Here is a 21,104-nt window from a genome sequence, read left to right on the forward strand (position 1 = left end):
TGAAAACTAGCGGGACTTGGAACTAGATGATCTAGGAACTTGGAACTAGATGCCCTAGGGGACTTGGAACTACATGATCTTTAAGTTCCCTTCCAACACAATCCTTTCTATGATTCTATGTTGCCCGAGAATGAGGACAAAGGCTCTTTAGTGATTCACAATTTATTTCTGTGGTCGAGTATGGCTCCCAGGGTTACGTGATTCAGGCACTGGTGTCCTATGAAGGAGGGCAACGTACAGAGCCAATCCAAAGTCGATGGTGGTCTGCTGGTCAGGATGAGAGAAGCAGAAGTAATTCAGGATCAGACTCCAGCCTTCCTTTCCATCCTCTTGTGCCCTGTCCCCACCTCTGGAGCATGGCTTTTTGCACAGGTGCATGGGGCGAAGGGGCTACAGGGAGCAGTGCACGGCTGGTGCAGGAACCATCCAAGGCTCCTCCTCAGCGCCTCGGACACTTAGGGAGCTTGTCCCTCTGCGAGCATGGGTGACCCAGCTCACATTCGGTGTGGGACTGTGTCACTGCGGGGCTGGGACACGCCCTCGTGAAGAGAGCTGCAATTTTACCTCAGGATTTCAGCCTGGCACCGCAGGTACCCACTTGAGCGAAACGCGGGCCGTCCCACGACCTTCGCCTCACAGAAACCCCTGTCAGGACTCCGACCATCCCTGGGCCGTCGCTGACATTCTGTATTTCCCGTTTCCTGGGGCAGAGGGCGCCGCCGGCCCCCGGAACGCGCAGGGGGCCGGGCCGGGCCCGGTTGCGATGGCGACAGGGGTTGCTTCGGGCTGACAGGGAACTCTGGCGGTGGGTGCTCGGGGGCGGCGGGCGGTGCGGGAGGGCTTGGGCACGGCGTGACGGGGACAGCGGGGGCGGGAGGGGAGGGGAGGCTCCGGCACAGGGAGACGGTGCCGGTGGGGTCTGGGGCTGCGGGCCTCGGTGAGGGGTAGCCCGGCTTTGTCCACTGCTCTGTCTGGTGGTGAAGGGGGTTGTGGGGGATACGTACAAGGGAAGGGTCGGCTAGGAACGGAGTTGTTAGTATACTTTGGAGATTGGGAAGCGGATACAGTGTGACTGCAGAGTGTCACAGCGTGACTGAGGTAAGCAATTCGCCGGATTATTTTAAATAATATATGATACTAGTTCCATTACAGAATTATTCACTGACAGTTGAATTCTGAGGTGGGTAGTTGTGATAACATGCCCAGGGAATACTGCTGACATGCATGTCCCTTCAGAAAGTGGTTTTGTTCCAGCTCTGACAATAAAAACTGGTATCGGAGTTGCAGTGAAAGGGAAATATTCATAGTGCTAGGAGAACAGAAGGAAAGGGAAAGAGATGCATATTAACAAGTAGACTTGATAGAACAAAGATAAAGAAACAAAGGACTGGAAAAAGAACAATTGCTGATTTGATTTGCAAGAATGTAAAACACAGCCCACAGCAAGGGATGCAATGAGTAACTGGTGATAAAGAACACTGAATCTACTCAGAATGATACTTCAGGTTGCCCCAAAAACATGGGCCTGAGTGCTATCCTGGGCAGGATTATTGTTGTCAAAAACCCAACTAGTTTTTTTTATTTCAGAACTGTTAGAAACTTGCCACAAGTGACAAAGGCCAATGAATATATGACATCCTATACATTCACCTATGTCTTTTTCCCCCTTCACTTCTAGCACAAGTACAACCGAAAAAATGGAAGAGAACAAGAAAGAGGAGAAGCCAGGAAAGCAAGTTACAGAACCCGAATCAGATATACCAGAAGCCATACTGGAACTTCAGTAGGTTTAATAAATTTTAACTTTTCGCTCATATAGGATATGTGAATGAAGGAAGCAGATAACAAAGACGTCTTATTCAATTTAGGGCCTGAGCTGATTTTTTGGGGGGTTTTAAGGCTATTTGAGAAAGGTACACTTTTTAAACTATAGATGTAAGGAAGCATTTAGATGTGCCAGAAATAATTTTATGCCATTAGACTGTAACTTGGGAAAAAATATTTTATTAAAAACAAAAAAACCCCATCATTTTTTCTGTTAGTAGCAAGCTTTTGATCAGCGTACACTGAAGTTGCAAGATCACATTTGGCTGTATTTTTTAGAATTCCTTGGTGTTCGTGGAGATTTGTTGTAACCAGCCAGAACTTCAAGATCTGTGGTTTGCTCTCTTCCTTGGTGCAGCTGAGAGCAGAGCACAGTGTTTTATTTTGAAAGTAAGAGAGGGGTAACTTAAAGGTCTTTTAAAATCAAGCAGAGAAAAATAAGACCCAAGTGGGAAATATCTGAAGCAGTTACTAAATAGTCCAATTTATTTGATCTCCAATCTCTTGAGTAGATGATTAAAAGAGAAAAAGTAAGCTCCATGACTTTTATCAGAGACAGAAATTGAAATAGAAAAGCCTCAGCAACATCCAACATTCAACAATTACCAGTGTTTAGGGAGCAAGGAGTAGTGCCTTGGTGTGGAAATGAAAAGTGGAGTAAGTGAACTGAAGAGTAGTTGTAGTGACATCTACAGGAGTTCACAGTTTCTGTGGTGTTTCCAGTTTCAGTTTACATGGAACAGAGTACAATTTTCCATAATGAAATATCCCAGATTTAGCTTTGATATCACAAACGTACCACCCAAAAAGTCAACAAACCAACCCATCTATTTCACTAAGGAATAAGCAAACTGTATTATTAGGCTGAGAAAAAACTGCACCACGTTATGATAAAATTATTCTTATGCATATTCAAATATCCAAGCAAAAGACTCATTTGTCTGAAGAGTTTTCCACTGAAATGGGTGCTGTACTAACAAGGAGTATGTAGTTTCTACAACAACAATAGGGAAGAAAAGTATTCTTCTTGCTATTTTTGTCTTTCTCTCTCTCCTCTCTTTCCTTCTTTTCACCTCTGTAATCTATAACTTCTCTGTACTACTTAACTGAGCAAAGCAGCATAATCATACAAGTGCATATCTGTCACATTCCACTTTAGGATTTATCAAGTACTTAGTGTATATTTAACTTCCATTCCTGTTTTTTCTTCTATACATTAAAGGATGGTCACTGTTCATAGGGAGTTTGTTATTTTCCATTTTCATTACAGTTCTCTGTTTCAGCATAATTGTTAGGAACAACAATCTTATTAATAACTTGCCTTAGTAACATCCTATAGATGACTGATAAAACTGTTGTCGTACTGGGAGGGAGTGTTGTTTCTAGATGATTAAATCACCTAGATGAGACCTAGTATACAGAGTTGAGAAAAATAGTGTCAAAGGAATCATCAATCCAGCTGTTTTGTGGCTTTAATCTGACTAATACCATAGAAAAATAATCTAAAGGAGAAAGTTCCAATATGCAGCAGACAAAATGGCAAATTGTACTCATATACATTTTGACATTAGCAAGGTGATGGACATATTAATGGAAAATCTTAAAACAGGAGAAAATAAGATCAGCAATATCCAAAATACAGAAATGGTTTGAAATGGCCTAAAATGGCAGGTAATTTAGACAATCACACTATGTGGCCAAACTGTCATGTCTGTGACATACTTTTGCTGTAGTCATGACCACCATACCCCCCATATCTCTGCTCTCTCTAACTAATATCCTTGTACTTAGTAGAAAACCTGAAAAATACTTTGGAGCACACTGACACCAGAGGATGGAAATTTAGTAACCTGCCGTTTGCATGATTCAGTGACCCAAATTTAGCAAGTTAGCCAGGGGAAAAAAAAAAATTAAAAAAAAAGAGGATCTTTTAAAACAACTTAATACAATAGGGAGGGGAAAAATAAAGATTAAAAAACCAACCAAACAAACAAAAAAAACAACCAAAAAACCAATAAATACCAAAACGAAAAACTGAAGGAACAATAACTGTTGAAAGAGTAAAAGATATTGTGATAATTGTAATACTTGCCTCTATTGTGCCACATGGTGAATGAATTCTGGGAACAGAGGGAAAGATTACAGAGAATTTTGCAAATAGACAACGTTTGCAGCTTGGTGTTTCTCATTCTAGAAGAGAGACCACCAGAAAAAAAGGCTTATTTTACAGCTGTGGTAAAGAGAATACCTATGAAAATGTGAAGGTAGGAAGCTAGTTCTTTGACAAAAATGTATAAACAGAGCATACTACTCAGGCTGGAGTTCCTATTTCCTTAGTACTTCTTAAAGGCTAACAAATTCTTGATGTACAAATACAGTTTATGAAGCTTGACAAACCACATTTTCAGAAGAATTGAATCCCTTTTACTTCTCCAGTTTGGGATTCATCTGACCTATGTCTGAGTGAGTTGCCCAGGCTTCCTCTATAGCTAGTGATGAGTAATATTTCTGGAGCACAAATAATCTTATCCAAAAAGAGACCTGTGTAATTGGTCAGCTAAGCCACATGCACAAAGAGTAAACCAGTTCAAGCCTCTTTAGAGGCTACAAGGGAACAGCATAACCAGGTATCTCTGTAGAGCATGAAATCCAAACTAACACGAAGGTCCAGATGTATATGGGAAATAATTTCTTTATGTGTAGTAAGCAGACAGTGATATCTACCCAAATGAGTCAAGCAATATGATATGACAATAAACATTTTGATAGTATTTACATCTAATCTAGCTTAAATAGCATTCCTTTCTCTCATGGTTTTGTAAGAATATCTCTTTCTTTATTCTCTCTCCCCAGAATTGAGACAAAAGAAGCAACAATTGATCGGGTTTTGGTTCATCTGGAAGAATTGGAAAACAAGATCAAAGAGTATCATAAAAGAGTAAGTGACTATGCATCCTTCTCCCAACACACTTTATATGTGATATTTTAACTCACAGATTCAGTTTTATTCTTTCAATCCTAATACTACATACAATAAAACTAGTTATTGGAGTGAATTTGTTACAGTCAATGAAAGTAGAATTAGTGAGTCACTTTATGTGCTAAAAGTTAAAGTGTTACCTGAATTAAATGTGACATAGAGCATAAATATCCTAAATGTAACGTGTAAAAAATGAACTGCAGGAGTAAATCATTGCACAATAGGACACAGCAGTAAAGTGAGTTCAGTGAAGGTGTTCAATAACTACCTACATATTTCATGGAATCACAGAATTGTTAGTGATGGGAAAGACCTCTAAGGTCATTTAGTCCAACTGTTATCTCACCACTGCCATGTTCATCACTAAAATATGTCCACAAGTGCTACATCCACATGTCTTTTGAACACTTCCAGGACTGGTGATTCCACCACTTCCCTGGTCAGCCTGTTCCAATGCCTGATCACCCTTTCAGTGAAGAAATTTTTCCTAATATCCAATCTAAACCTCCCTGGCACAATCTGAGGCCATTTCCTCTTGTCCTGTCACTTGTTACCTGGGAGAAGGGACAGACTCCCACTGGCTACAACCTCCTTTCTGGTATTTGTAGAGAGAGATAAGGTCCCACACTAGCCTCCTTTTCTCCAGGCTAAACATCCTCAGCTCCCTCAGACATCCTTTTACCAACTTTATTGCCCTTCTTTGGACATGCATCTTCCTCTGCAGCAAACATAGGACAGCAAGCCTCCTTTCAGTAGCTACCTTCCCTGCAGTACATTCAGATATGCCTTTTGACCAGTCCTGCAAATATTCCTCAGTATTTCAATGCACAAAGAATAAATGGTTTAACTTCATTTTTGTCAGTAGCACTAGCAGACCTAACCAACTATTGAGCTTTGCTGACCTCTTTTGATTCACTTCTGAGGTAATGCACAGGTTTCTGTGAGAATCTACTTATTCTTGCAAACTTAGTTACAATAAAAACTGAACAAAGAAAGAGCATCAAGCAACTGACTAGTTGTAATTTTTAGCACTGTTTGATGAAGACTCTCGTGGATTAAGAGTTATTTTGGGTATTTTTTTAGAACAAGGTTGTATAACTACTGATTGCACCTGAGTGACACTTTAAAGAACTGTGTGTATGAGCTGTATGTGAACACCCATAATATGACATCTGATGACTGTGAGCAGTGAACTTTGAAAGCAGATGTATAGAGGGTCACCTATTGAAATTAAGTCAAATTACTCAAAAATCCTTACCCTGGATCATGTTGCAGCCTGCAGTTGGTATAGCAGTGAAACATTGAAACAATGTCTCTCTGTCCTTCCCATGCCCAATGGTTGCCCTGCTTTTATAAGTATCCATATGTTTAGCATTCCGTGGTGCTTCTTTCAGTCTTGAAGCCTGGATGGTGTTTCATTTGTGTCTTAACTATCATTGCAAGTGGCATTTGCTCTTCTTTCTGCGGGCATCAGAAGTCTCTTATGATTACTTCCCCAATTTACTGCTAGTTCACGGTCTCTGGAGGACTCCTTCAGATTTTAGACTGTGCAGGGTACTTAAGGGCATGGTTGAAGTGCTATTTGTTTAATTTACCTATGTTTTTACAGCCCTTTGAGCTCCATCCTTTGTTTCCTGATTAATGTTTCTGAGTGGTTTAGAGTTAATCCTTCTAGAAGTGAGGAATGCTTGAGACTCTCTCTACTGCATAGTTACTGTTACTATTTGCTCCCGTATGGTATCCTTTGGGAGCAAATATACACGATCCATAATCTCTGTATCACCTGAGAGGGTCATGGCAAAGGGTTATGATCACAGCTGTGGAATCAGGAGGTATAACCAATTTCAGCTCTGACAAGACTCTTTGCTGTGGTTATATGCAAGCGACCTGATTGTCTCATGAGTTTTCTGCATGAAGGCGGTACATTCTCATGAAGAATGTTGAATAGCTCCAACGTATAAATATTGTTATTAAATTACTCACAAGCAACTTTCTTTCCAGGCAATGGAGAACCGTTGATGTACTGCATGGAATACAGCAATCATTTGTCTCTCATTTCCTTCCAATGGTCTTGAAGTTACTGAGGAAACTTCTGAGACCTGAAAACTCTCCCTTCTGCTCTATCCTTTTGAATATGAAGAACAGGTGTTTAGTTGGGTGTTCTTGCATTTCCTCTGGCATTAGGCCAGATTTTACTTTTGTTACTTAAGTTACTTTGAAAGCCACTTTGAAACTGTTTTATGTGTCTACTTTGAAAATGTGCTGTGTCTTCTGTTTTTCTTTCTTAGAATGATGTTCTGAAGGAAGAACAGCAAGCACTTATCAGGCGCCTAATAAAACAAATAGAAGAAAAGGAGAAAGAACGAGATGAAAAGGAGGTTGTAACTAGGGATGATGTGGAAGAGTCACTGGAAGCAATTTTTCAGTATGTGAAGGACAAAGAACAACTTTTTAAAGGTATGTTGTAAGTTGGGGAAGTGTGGTTTGCAATTTACACGGTGGGGATCTTTGTTGTTGTTGTTGTTTTGCATTTAGAGTTTCAACTTCCTTGTTGCATAAAAAGCATAAGTTTTCCTCCCCAAAAATTGGGCTATCTCAATTTGATATGAGATTGTGGAGGGCTTATAAGTAAATCTGTTCAAAATTCTGGCTGTCATCCCTGTGATTCTCTGTGGGAGACACATGTGTGTTTGGTTACAATATTTCAGTGAGAACTGTTGTCTCTCCTTGGAAGAATAAGATCATGCAATGATGGTGGCCCTTCACACTGTGTGAGCCCATCACGTTGTAATGTATTGTAGTGTGGAAGAATCCCCTTTCCTTTTCCAACCCCTGTGAAAGTGCCTTTCTTAAAGAGTTTGATTAAACTATAAGAATTATCAGTTCAAGAAATCAGTAATGAACTTGACTTTTGACATTCTTATTTTAATAGAACTGCACTCCCAAATTGAAGAAATTCAGCAAAGAATTTCAGTAAAGCAGCGTGAGAGAGATTATTGGTTGGAGTACAAAAATGTAGGAAGTAAAATACATGCTGACAAGATTAGCAGTCTGGAGAAAGACATTAAGAAAGTTAAAGATGATCTTCAAAGAACTACAGGTCAGTTTACAGCTAGTGTAATGCAAGTCTTAGAGGCTTTTTGCAAATTGCTTGCAGGAATTAAATTATAAATTAAATTTGAGGTCATGTTCTAGTAACTTGTATCAACTTTCTTAAAACAGTGCACATAAGGTGGGCTGTGTAATCCTGGAAAATGTAGGGACACCCCTTTTCTCTCTCTCTCTATAAAAGTTCCTTTATTAAAGAAATTGATAAAGTTTACAGAAATTATGACACTTAAAGAAACTGATAAGCTTGACTTCTGATGATTTTCTTGTAAAATACAGGCAACCCATTTTTTAAAAATGTTACTGTGAAGGACAGCAGTTTCCTAAAAATAAGTCTACATATATTTAGGTCACCTACACACAGGGCTCCCTTAGCAGTCATACTTGAAAATGTTGACTCTACTGCTGTTGCCTCTCATCATGTTACAAACACTTCACATATTGAAAGCTTTTTTGACAGGAAAGTAGCATGAGCTCATTCTTGGAACAGTCTTTTCTATGGAGCACACTGGTTTACAAGCAGAACTAGAGGGAGCTCTTTAGCCACTGGTCTGAACTTTGCCTCCTAGTTGCTTAGTCTCCTGTGTGAAGCCCTGCAAAATAGCCAGTGCAGACACATACAGATACTGGGAACTGTTTCAGTAGCATCACAACAGTGGAATGAATTTGAAAGCTTATATATTCTGGTGCTGAGTGATTTTTACAAAGATTTCTTTACTACTGCATTATTTTTAAATCATGCAAATATTTTGCTTTTACATAACCCATGCTTCCAGTGGGATAGGGATGTCCTGGTTTTCTTCCTTTATGTCCCTCTCAGTATGCATGACCACAGCCAAGCAGCTGGTAGTAACAGGCAGTGACACTGCTCTAAGGGTCTCTGTATATTCTGTGCCAACCATTACCAGGCATCAACTACTGTGGATAAGAGCCAGCTAGCTATCTTTTTGTCTCTTGAAACATATTTTGCCATGACTAAGATCTGCCCCGTGACTTCTACATCACGAGATAGCTTGTCAGACATCCATCTCTCTATTCAGGAGAGACTGAGTTTTTCCTTATGCATTTTCTGTGTTCTTAATCAGTTTAAAACTTTGCTATATAGATGCTGAAGTAAGAAAAAGAGAATGGGCTTTCATATAGAATGCCAGAATGAGCCAGGAACATTTACTCTGGCCTCCTGCATGTCACAGGGTACAGAGTCAAAAATGTGTGGTCAAACAGAAGTGTATTTATTGAGAGACTGATACAGAGGTACAAACTGCAGTTGCCTACTTAACATATTGCAAAATGATGCTGCCAGTACTGGATGTTGGCACAGTATTTTACTTAACTTCCTAAAACTGAACCTGGAGAGTGCCTGGAGAGTACAGCCTTCCAGCAGAAATGCAACAAGCTTTCAGAGCAATGCAGCAACAAATTGGGCTTTTTCACACCTCATATGTGTGACAGGCTTGGGCAATAAGCTTAGGTGAACAGATTTCTGTCTCTGTATGTACCACTGAGGGGCTTGACACTGGCACAATTCATGTTGTCTGGTGGTGACATTATAAAAAAAACAGCTGAAGAGGAGAGGAAGCGAAAGACAGCCACAGGCATAGCTGAGGTGTGGGGGAAACAGTGTTGCAGTGAGAGAGTTGGGGAAAATAGCCTCCTTAGGAACTGTTCAGACGTACTGTTTTGACTTTTCTTCATTCTCCCAGTACAACTCAGGCTAGCTGTCTGAAAGAATGAAATAGTGAATTAATTATAGTATGGAAGTACTTCTATTTCATTTTGCCAAGTCTAGGTGGTGGATTCCAGCTTCCACGGTGTTAAATTAAGAACTAATGCACAACTAATGAACTAATACACCTTCGATGTTTGACTGCCTTTGACTCCACAGTGGGTCCATGACCAGATGTTCATTTACAGCCAGATCAGCAACAGGCTATCTGCAACACAAGTACAGAGCAAGGCTGAACTTCAAGCCTCTGCAACAAGTAGGAAGTTCCCTCCTTCAAAGAAAATGACTACACTCTCATTCTTTCCTTCAAAAGGGGGAAATATCAAGCAGAAGTGGGCTATTTAGAAGAACAAAAAAAGAACTATAGGGACAAAGGGAAGGATGAAATAATTAAAAAGCAAGTGACTAGAATGTGAAGCCAAACAAATTGACTTTGATGTAAGATACACTTTCTAAATAATGACTGCATGTAATGATAAAATAAAAGCAAATCATTGAGGCATTTGCCACATTGTCCGTTTTGTCCTGTTGTCAAATTAGAACCTTAGAGCCTTAGATAAGTAAGAAAATTTATTAGGCTCTTTATAATAAATGTCTGGAAAAATGCTATGTGGATAAGATGATCCAACACATTTCTATACCTAAAAAATAAGTTTTCTAAGCAAATGTTTCACACCACGCTAGGAACTGCTATTGATAAAGGCAAAATTTAATGTTAAGATGCCAATATTTTAGCAGAGGATTGCTCAGCTCACTGCTCAGTTAGCAGTGAATTGCTCAGCTGTTGCAGTTGTCAGCAGAAATGTGCAAACCACTTCTGATTTCTAGTTTTGTAGTTAACACTACTGTCCTTTGGGTCTAGGAGGATAATTTCTATGGCGAAGGATGTTTGAATCCTTTTCTGTGGAGCATCTATGCATATGATGCTTGCTGATAAGTTCCAGTTCAGTAACAACATGCCAATTATCTATTTGTTGCTAGGAGAAATTGATGTCAAATAATGATTTCTGATTTCCTTTTTTATTGTTTTGAAGAATATTATAGAGATGCTTTGAATGCAGTGAAAGAAGAACATAAGAGTCTGTTTGACAGGCACTTGAAGTTACTTAGTGAACAGGCTCTTAAGGTATTCCTTCTGCCTTTTTTAAAACTGCTAACTGCATCATAGTTAGGATACATGTACTCTGCCTTAATAACTATTTTAACTCACATTAAGACTTGAAACTTTTCTAATAAATTGAGAGTAACATAAACTGTAAATCTTACTACATGTGGAATTGGTCATTGTTATACATAATGTACCTTTTTTTTACATCAGACTAATAATGAGTAGATGTGAGGGCATTTTACAAATGAGATATGAGGAACTGGGGCACTATGCACTGACATGACTTGTTCAAGAATGTGTTGCTTTTGCTGTGAATGATTTTGACATTTGCATAGACTTCAAAAAACAGTAATATGCAAAGGGATTGGCTGCATGAAAATATACGTCAATTTGAAAAAAAGGTGTTGTATTTGTAAAGTACAACATTTTTAAAATGCCAAAATAGTGCAGTCCCAGGAAAATTTAGGTTTACTGATACATTAATTTTTTTGGTCATCTCTGCCAGCTCCGATTTAAAACCATGATTTACAAATAGCTCTGGTGACAACATCTCACTTTCACAAAATGCAAAGCATACTTCAGTGTGAATCACTAGGCCCATTATGTGTTTAAATTCCCTGACTTCAGTGCTGGAATTTCCAGTCATGTGAGAACATAATCCAAAGGACTGTGTGATCTACAGGAGCATCTTCCCTCCCAGTTGTTCCTTTCCACTTACTGACATCAATAATTAAATTGTAGCTTGGGCTCATTAGCACAGACCTCTACATGTTTAGGTCACTTGTCATAGATCAGTACTGCTGCATTTGGGATTTTGCTTGGGGTTTTTAGTAGCTAAAGGTTTGATTTTCTGAAAACAGGAAGATCTGAACTATAATGGGAACATGGAAGAACTTGTTGGGCAAAAAAAGGAGAAATCTCCTATTTTAATATGGGAAATTATAAAATATTGGTAAACTGCTTGACATATAATCTGCTCTAGGCAGGATGATGGAGAAGAAACATCTGGCCTTGTGAACTAAATCCCCTTGTAATCCCTCAGGGGATGCTACAGTCTGTTGTGTGGATGTTTCTTAATTATTTCCTGCTAAAGAGCAGAAGGTTCTTCGTTATAGTCTGCATGACTGTCAAAGTTCCGCTCTCAGATGAGATGATCTTAAATTGTGTTTTCTCAGAGTGCTGTGGGATACTTAGACAAAAACTGTCGCAGAGAAATTCAAGAGAATGAATGGCTAAAAGAAGAGGTAAGAGGATCATTTGCCTATAGTTTATCATGGTAGTTCATGTTTTAAATGCCATGGCCTACAGCCATAACTGTTTCCAGTGATGGGCCTCTGAAGAATTCCATAGGAAAAAGAGAGCAGTTTTCCAGTAATTAATCTGTAATCCTGAGCAGCAAACAGTGTAATGTGATGAACAAAAGTAAAAGGTAAACACCTGCTTTCACAAATGAAAGACCCCTTTTCCTGCCTAAGCAGTTAGGTGAAGGACTATCATGTTCCATATAAATAAGTATTTACATCTGTGAAGACTGGGATGCTATTTAGTGTAAAGGCTCAACCACGTAGGTATCTGAAAAGTGAAGTTTTGAATTGCATTAAAGTTCTAGTGTTGCTGTATTGAAAGAAAATGGATATGGATGTTGGAAATGTGTTTTGAGAAATGGCTTGAGACAACTTTAAATGGAAGGTAATAAAGAAACTATGGGGGCTATATACTGAAGAGAGGAAAATCAAAATCATATATAGTTGTAATTGATTACTTGATAGCTTTTATACTGTCCTTTAATGGCAATTTACAGCTATATATTAGATACCTGTAACTTTTCTTCTCAAGAAAAGACTTTTTTGTGAGCCAGATTTAGAAAACTAATTTTTCCACAGTGAGAGTTTGATTGTGTTTGCTCCAGTCAATACAGGTTCTTCGTTGTGATCAAATCTAAGCAGGAGATTGGTGGGTGAAATGCCCTTCCCCACCTTTACAGTCTCACAGTTTAGAACTGAGCAAAACTTTTTGGGAAGTTAATAAATGAACTTCTTATTTTTCCATGCCACATCAACAAACCTGGCAGAGGTTTCTGCATTTTACTTACTAGTTTAAGATACATGCCAGTATGCAGGGATACAGCTTTCCTTCTTTCCCTTAATGAGCTCTGAGCATGCATCTTTAACTTTCCAGGGCAGGTGTCCAAACCACAGCTTATGAAGCAATGAGGGTAGGGGTCAATAGGAAAGAATTAGTGTTTTATTCTGCATAAACAAATAGGAGCTCAAATCTATACATCCTATCACTGAATGAGTATGAATTATCTTCCCATCTCCCCGTCTCACTGAACACTTATGACTTTTACACACATTAGACAGTGTCAACAAGACAGATCCACTTTGAGTACTCTTATGTTCTGACAGGCCCTCACCTCGGAGCTGAGGGATTTGGGTTTCTTTCCTCTCAACTAGAAGTTTCCTATGTTATGAATTACTTTCCTATGTTGTGAATTAGTGCTTTGAATTTTGGGGAAAACAAAACAATTATCACTAACTTTTCCAGCTCTCTGAATTCACCCATTCATTTTCTCTGCTTTTCTTACATGGATGAAATATTTTCTCTCAGGCTAATGTTTATATGTAGCTGACAGACTCTTCCAGTAGTTTCTTTTGGGGAGATAAACCAAAAATTTCAGTTTAGTCTTACTTCAATTTTTTTTTCCCAGTTTGGCCACTGAACTGAAAAATGATTTACCAAAACAGCCCTAAACTAGTTATCTCCTAATTTGAACAGATTTGGAGACTTCACCCACATTTTTCCATGGTTACTGTGTCACACCAAGATGGTGCAAAACCGCATCACCTCATTGTGCCAAGCCACATCCTGTTACTGGTTAATGTCCTGTCATTTTCACCTTTTTAATCCCTGGGATAAATTTGAACTAGTTTTAACTGCAAATTTGGATGATTATAGCTGGGTTAATTTGACTCTGATGAGAACAGGTGCTCTCAGGTCACTGGGTACTGCTCTTAAACATGGGCCTATGGCTAAGTTTTCTGGGAAGGTGTCTCTCCCATACATTCCCCTCTCCAGTGAAGTAGGTAAAAACTTGCTTGTATTTCAGGAAAAGTGGGAGGAATTGTGGAAACTGAATAACTGGCACCCTTTAGTTAGTCTAACTTCATGGTGATATGGGGTGATTACCAGTGAAAGAAAGTAGTACCTGGGCCTTAGCCCATATTGTGGTAACTTGCGTCATTGCTAATTCTGGGTAAGAAGGTTTTGTGTATAAGCAGGAGTTAGAAAAACAATGCTTGCTGAGCAAGACCTTGAATTTAACTCTGCAAAGAAGGTTTTTCTCTCTCAAAGCTCTGATGTGAAAGCAAAAACAAAAAATTCAGAGTTGCTGTCTAGCAGACCTGCTTGACTACATGAGAAGGTTGTGCTGTCAGGATTGCATAGCCCAAATATATGGCTGTGATTGACAGAGCTGTGATAGTAAAAGGGTTCTAATAAAAGTGTGAAAGAACCAGAGAGATCTTCCCTTTATCTGAAAATGTGTCACTATGTTTCCCCACCAAATGTGCAGTCTTGCTGATACAGCTGCAATCTTTCTAGGTATGTGCTGTCAAGGTAGTTGCTACGAAAGCTTTCCAAAATTCTAAGATTTTCTCTTTATTTTTTTTCTAACTGTCAAAAGGTTAAGATCTACCGAAAGGAAGTAAGTGATTTGAAAGCCTCTGTTCAGCTCTTGGAAGAAGAAAATACCAGTTTAGTGGCAAAACTGATTGATACCAAACTTCAGAACCAGATAGGATCCAGGTAAAATGATGCCTTTACAGACTCAAAAGTGATTAATTTTTTTTTTAAAGACAATGATACTATCTGCCTCTAAAGCTGTTTGGGCTCTCCTACATCAAAGCCAAGGTAGTTTCCGAGTTGAGGGGAAAGAGGATTTCACTCTGTGTGGGACTTGTATCCTTGAAGGACGACAGTAACATTGTGACCTCCTAAATACCAAAATTCAGGGAAGAAACTTGGTTCTTTAATAGTCTATGAAGACCTAGTGCTACTAACTTCCTCTTAGTGGGGATACCACTGGGGCTTGGAAATAGTTTCTTTATGTTGTAATTAGATGGTCTCAGCCCCAGCTTTTCAGACCAAGTTCTGAATAATATTTCCTTTACTGTTGGAAAAATGTGAAGATTAATATGCAAATACAGCAGGCTTTGCAACCTCAAGTGAAACAGATTACCTGGCACTGAGTAAGGAAGAGACCTTGGGATATGTCTGTCTGTAGAGGTATCTGTAGGATTAGATTCTTTTGTACTGAAATTATTTAACTTGTTCCCCAGAGAAAGATTAATTTAGCTACAAAATATCAACACTAACGGTATCAAAAGCATAATGCAACAATGGGAATGATCCATCTTCACTTTCCAGCCTCAGCTCAGTGATTTTAGCCATATTGCATAAAAAGTTCCAAGCCTTAAGAAGTGAACATTTGTTTCTCCTTTCCAAACTTTGGATTGCTTCTAAGTGAGAGCTGCCAGCTGTGGTTTGAATCTTGGACTGACTGGAGACTATAACATTTGTTTTCTTTTAGTCTCATGGACATAGTTGAACTTAGACACTAAAAATAAGAAAGAGCAGCTTATTAGCCACTAAGCTACCTGGCTGCCTCCATTGCATTTTTAAACCATTGTGCTGTTCTGCATTTGTGGTTAAGCAACAAATGGCTTTCAGAAAGGGTGTCCTCCATCTCACCCCAAAACATTACACAGTTTAGAGAGGGATTTCAGACCACTAATATAAGTTTCACTTTATCTTTTTTATTCCATAGGCATTTGTTTCTTACTGAGGCAGCTGGCTTGCAAGAAGGATTTCCTAAGGATGAAATGGAAGTGGAATATAGAGAATATGCAGGTAATGTGCATGCCAGCAGCTTATAAGAACTGATAAGTTACTGAACATTTACAGACTTTTTATTTCTTAAGGTTTTTAGCAAACTGCCTGTTTGACATGGTGAACACTTAATTTCCCACTTGATGGCAGCCACCACAGCAATGACAGACTGTAGTTTGCATTAAGACAAAATCACGATCTACCTGTTATACAGTTTTTAAATTGAAATTGGTGTCTAGATTGTGGAATATAATTACTCCTCTAGAGCTAGCCTGGAATGCAGTTAACAGGATTGGCCATCTTTTATGAAGATATAGTTCATATCCTACTCAGTTCTTTACTGATCCATATCATCATAACTTCATTATGTCTTGTCCCTTAGACAATATTCTTTAAACTCTGTGCTGGCTTTCACTTCAAGTGTATGTGCACTTTACGGTCATTCAGCTCATACACTGGAGGTAAATTATAAGTAACTCCCTAGGAAGAGCAGATGAAGCTCAGCCCAAAGTGAAAATCTTATTAAGCAGTACTGAATTTTGGGCTGAATCTCCATCTATTCTGGTAGGTGTGCCCAGGAAAAGGATATACCATTAGGCAAGAAGGAGCAAGTGAATGTGCTTATTTGTTTAGCATGGTTTCTGTGGATTCCTTAGTATCACATTTTATTTTACATCTTTGTGTTAGTACAAGAAAGAGGATGGAAAAAGTACAAAATTAAAGAGATAAGTTAAAAAAATTGAAGTCATACAGTTATGGATACATGAAGAAGTCTGTTGAAGTTCTGATCAGTCCGAGCCATAGGTAGGCCTTTTGAAACCATCAGGCACCAGCAAACATGTTAACTAAAACTTCTGAATTAGATATATATTTACTTTGAATACCTTTGCTAGACCTTTGCAAGAGTTACTGGGAGTACTAGGTTTTGTTCCAATAAGCTGGGATCAGATCCCAGGCAAACCTGTAACTTGGCAGTCCATGTTCAGCATTGTCTGTCATCCTGAGAATGAGTCAACTGCAAATGTGAGCTCTTCAGGGGAGTTATAAGTAGGCTAGCTGTGTTTCAGGAACTTGTATCTGTATACCTATAGATATATGGATATAGAAAAAGTTTATACTTGTTTTTGCTGCCTTACTTATTCTTTTTAACTATTCAGGGCTCTGCAGGACTTAAGTTGAATTGATTGTTTCTCGTGCCCCATCCCACAGACTCATTAGTTCTCACTTCCAGTCAATTTCAGTTCCTGGTCTTGATCAGAAATTGTGAACAAAAACACATTAAACAGTGAGAAAACTAACATTTAGCTTGAATTGCCAATTAAAAATCCTACCAAGCTGTTCTTTGCATCACATGGGCCAAGCCATATTAAAGACTGCAGGCAATCCTCATACCAAGTACCGATTCTGACTTCCATAAGGCTTAACAATTACATACACATCATTTTTCTTCTCTTTAAAAAGCAAAGGCAGATGGAGAAGAGAGCCTCAGAAGTGCCACAGTTCCCTGTCAGAGAAAAAAAGCCTTTCCAAAGGTTCAGTCTAAAACAGAGGATGAGACTCAAGACAGTGAAGAGCTGCGAAAAAAATTCTTCACTACAGCCTTGGATCACTTGCTGTACGAAGATGAAGATGATCTCCAGGTATGAGTTAAAGTCATCAGGTCTTTCACTGACACAAACATTTTTCAGAATGGAGCATGAACTACTGTCAGGACCATTCTATTCCCAGTGGTGTTATGGCATCCAGTGTCTTTTACCTAGTGTGCAATTCAGACTCTTAATCATAAGCCTCTGGCTCTATTTGGGACAGTAAGGTCACTCCATTACCTTCAGATGCTGGGCCAAAAGAGCAAGGTTCTCTGTCATACAGGCCAGCCTCCCTTGGATGTTTTGGATGCCTTAAGGCATTTCTGGTATCAGGAGACATTGTTTTGGCAATTGAATAGTGTCCTAGGAATCAACACATAGAGTGTCAGGATGAAATTCCCCCTAGAAAGAATTTCTGAATGCCAAATACAATTGGCAATTTTCTATGGTATTGCCAGGCTCTTGCTTGGATACTGGCCCTTTAGAATCTGTGTGGCATAATAGCATTAAAGGATCGACATTCCTTCAGCAGAAAGCTGGGATGAAGGTGTTCCTGGGTGCAAACTACAGGGGTTGAGAAAATAAAAAGGTACAGGTTATATGTAAATAGCCAGAGTTTGTGTGGTTCTCAGAGAGGGGGTACCTACTTCTGAAGATTCTCAAACCAAGGTTGCAAAAAATGCTTCCTGGGTGCCTTTGATACTCTTGAGTTAGAAAAACTTGAATACATTTCTAAATAAACTAATTACTCTTAGAAAATACATTACTCTACATCATTGATTTCTACTCCAAATTAAAGAAGATTTTATAGACATGGTGCAAACTGCAGGACTGTGTAAAGATACTTTCCCACAATGTTTCTTTAGTCCTGAATATTCTATTAACTTACTCACAACCCACAAAAGCAAAACAAACAAAAAACCCTCAAAAACTCTTTTTCTAGAAATTTCACTTTAGTTTTATTTATACCCTGCAACTTGTGTTGAGAGAAATCATCCTGTTGCCTTGATCAGAGACTAACTTAAGGGGTGGCTCTGTCCTGAAGAGGCATTACAAAGAACAGCTTTAACAAAAGACATCAGTCTAGGTGTTAGTTTCTTTGCAGTCATTGCCTGGGGAGAGGATGCTCTCCTTCTTTCTTCCTGCTGGTAGCACTACAGAGCCCACCCCACTGAGGGCCATTGGTGCTGCTGACATAGGTGCTGCTACCTCTTAACAATGAAGGTGCAACTGCAACAGCAGTGTTACACTGGCAACTGTTATGGAAGTACTGATTAAAGAGAGGTGCTTCAAGAGCTTGCACTGGAGGGTTTCTTCTTTCTTCTCTCTGGTTTGGCAGTATGGTACAGCTCCTGCCCTCAGGGAACTCATACTGCACATCGGCCTTTTCTGTAGCTGATTCACTCTCTGACCCAGCAGAAAAACCTTCCCTTTCCCCCTCTCCCCCCAAATTAGTTTTCTGTTGAGTTAGTCAAGCAAATTGACTCAGAGGTTTGGAGAAGACAGAGCCAGTGCAAACGTGGCAGAAGCACATGGCTGGACTTGGACCTGTTTTTGGCAGGAATGAGCTCTTGGATTAGTTTAATTCTTCTCACAGAACTGACCTTGAGAGCAGAATTTGGTTTACAGAGGTGGTGTTATCAGTGAAAACACACAGGAGAAGAAGAGGGCAGCAGGGCTGCAGCCTCCTAAGATGAGCTGGCTTGTAAAAGAAGCCCATTATCACTGGCATTACCAAACAGCAGCCCTAGGGCAGCATCTCTACAGTTGCTTTAAAAAGGAAAGTTGCTGGGTCTCCGTTTTTTTTTTTTTTTAAAGGGCTCCTTTTCTATCTAATAAAGAATAATATTCTTTCTTCTTAAGGCATACTTAAAACTGGGTCCTCTGAAGAGAAAGCTGTATGTAGTTGGAAGAGCCGTGCCTACTCATCATAAGGAACAAGAAATGCCAAGCAGGAGCGACAGAGAGGATGGCAGTGTTGGTAAATCAGATGGGCACATCACAGCTGAGATGATCAGGGCCTTATTTAAAGAAAATGTTGATTGAAACTAGACAAGCTGTGCTGTTAACACAGAAATGTAACAATCTCAGTTCCTCAAATATTTGCTCTGTTCTTCAAGGAGTCTATGGCATTGGGCTTTGTGGAAACTTTTTTGAGTGCCTGAATCATGATTCACACGTGTAAGTTTAATGAGAGGTATGTGTGTGTGCAGATGGCTAATTGAAAGGTTCCTTTCCTTACCACTGAGAGAGGTTTAGTGCACTTTTTGGGCTACTCAGTCCACAGAGCAGCACATATATCTACAAAAGGATCCGAATTGATATTTAGTTTGTGTGGTCTCCACTTGCAGACTGTCAAATGCGGAATTCCCTCTCGATCAGACACAAATAGGTAAATGCAGGCTGCCATAAAACATAGAACTGTTACAAAATATTTAATACTCTGCTAAAGCAGAATTAATTTGTCCAAGCATAATTCAACTATTGGTACAAATTGAGTGTTGGAATGAATTTTATCTGTCTCCATAAACTCCCTACTTAAATATATTGAAATAAACAAAAATTAATTTAAGAAAATTAAAACCAGCATAAAAATCTTGGAATTCTTAAATATTTTGTTTGTTTAGAATTGGCCAAATACGTTGTATAACCCTGTATCTTCGGTTTGTGACTGGTCTCTATGAACCTATACCCTAGTGCATTGATGCAGTGGGGGGTTTTCCACTGCGCACCCTGGATACCATCTCAGGAGCACACAACGCAGTTACTTCCCACAGGTAGGCTCTGATGGGTGTATTTCCTAGTTAGAAACTTGTGACAGCATTGAATAATCTGATTTAAACCCTTGACAGGTTAATCAGCTGTTTGGAATAAAGTTTTTTAAAAAATTTAAAACATTCTAAACAACCTGTATTCCTATGAAGTGTCTCGGCTTATCCTGTGCTTCTGTGCCAACATTTTTGGTTTTCCAAGTGAGCTCAGCTGTTCCTGCCCAGCAGGCGTCTCCTTGAGCTGCAGGTGAGTCCAGCTGTTCTCTGGGCCCCACTGAGCTCAGCTCCTCAGGAGCCGTGCTCACGAGCAGGCAGGTAAAGGCGGCAGGATCCATCTCAGACTGACTCTCACGTGTTTTGCCATGTGTAAACAGTCTGTGGAGTTTGGACGTGTCCCTGCTGTAACCCAAGTGAGTTATGGCAAAGGCTAAGGTGATTCCCAGCCCTCGAGTGTCCAGGGAATGGGGATCCGGATGTGTGATGTGGTTGTGTTTGCAGCACAACAGAAGCCTCCCCTCAGCTACACTGCCTTGCTTTGAGTGCAGGGCAAGCCCCATGAAATGGCTGACTTGGGAGATTAGTTCTGCTCAGTGATTAGTTTAGCTTCTTGTTTAGATGCAGAATTAGAATATGGCTTATGCTGAACAGCTTTTCAGTTAAAGAAAGGTCTCTCCTTCCCACCACTCCCCAAAGGGGATTTACATTTTCTAGTGGTGTAAATGCAGGGCCCATCTCTAGGCTTCTTGTGGCTTAGGCCCATCATGCACCATGTGCAGGACATAAGGCAGAACAACAAATACCTGCACCTTGGGAAAAGGAGCCTTCGCCTCCTCCAGTCTCTGTTTAGCCTTTTCCCCTAAGTGCCTGTGTGGGTGAGAGGGAGTTAAAAAGAAACCCAAACATGCTAATTAAGGTACAAGCCACAGACAGCCTGCACAAGCAACAGCCTGTAGCAAAACATATTTAGTGGAGTGTCCCAAATCCCCTTGATTTCTATAGGATTAGCTTTAAGGCCAGTACAAGGCTCCCATATGGAGAAAGCTGGGTCTCCAGCACAAGACATCTGGATTTGATAAATTTGTTACTGGCAAAATCTCAGAAATGAGCAGCA

The 21,104-nt window shown here is 39.7% G+C and overlaps 1 protein-coding gene across 3 annotated transcripts; it reads left to right on the plus strand.

Moving 5' to 3' along the window:
- Positions 1–319: 319 nt before the first annotated feature.
- Positions 320–20,117, plus strand: CCDC83 (coiled-coil domain containing 83). Of its 3 annotated transcripts, none has more exons than XM_051779272.1 (11): positions 320–590; positions 1,679–1,783; positions 4,678–4,762; positions 7,093–7,261; positions 7,737–7,904; positions 10,673–10,764; positions 11,922–11,990; positions 14,432–14,553; positions 15,575–15,657; positions 17,098–17,276; positions 19,086–20,117. In XM_051779272.1, exons 2-11 carry the CDS (start codon positions 1,698–1,700, stop codon positions 19,266–19,268), a joined length of 1,236 nt encoding a protein of 411 aa, XP_051635232.1. In that variant the 5' UTR covers positions 320–590; positions 1,679–1,697; the 3' UTR covers positions 19,269–20,117. The 3 variants fall into 3 exon arrangements, with proteins under 3 accessions (XP_051635232.1, XP_051635233.1, XP_051635230.1); XM_051779273.1 differs by lacking the exon at positions 320–590 and adding an exon at positions 690–805; XM_051779270.1 differs by lacking the exon at positions 320–590 and adding an exon at positions 904–1,098.
- Positions 20,118–21,104: the final 987 nt, after the last annotated feature.

This window comes from Manacus candei, unplaced genomic scaffold (assembly GCF_025592945.1).
Source record: "Manacus candei isolate 608988 ecotype Guabito, Panama unplaced genomic scaffold, ASM2559294v1 h1tg000014l, whole genome shotgun sequence".
NCBI classification, from domain to species: domain Eukaryota; kingdom Metazoa; phylum Chordata; class Aves; order Passeriformes; family Pipridae; genus Manacus; species Manacus candei.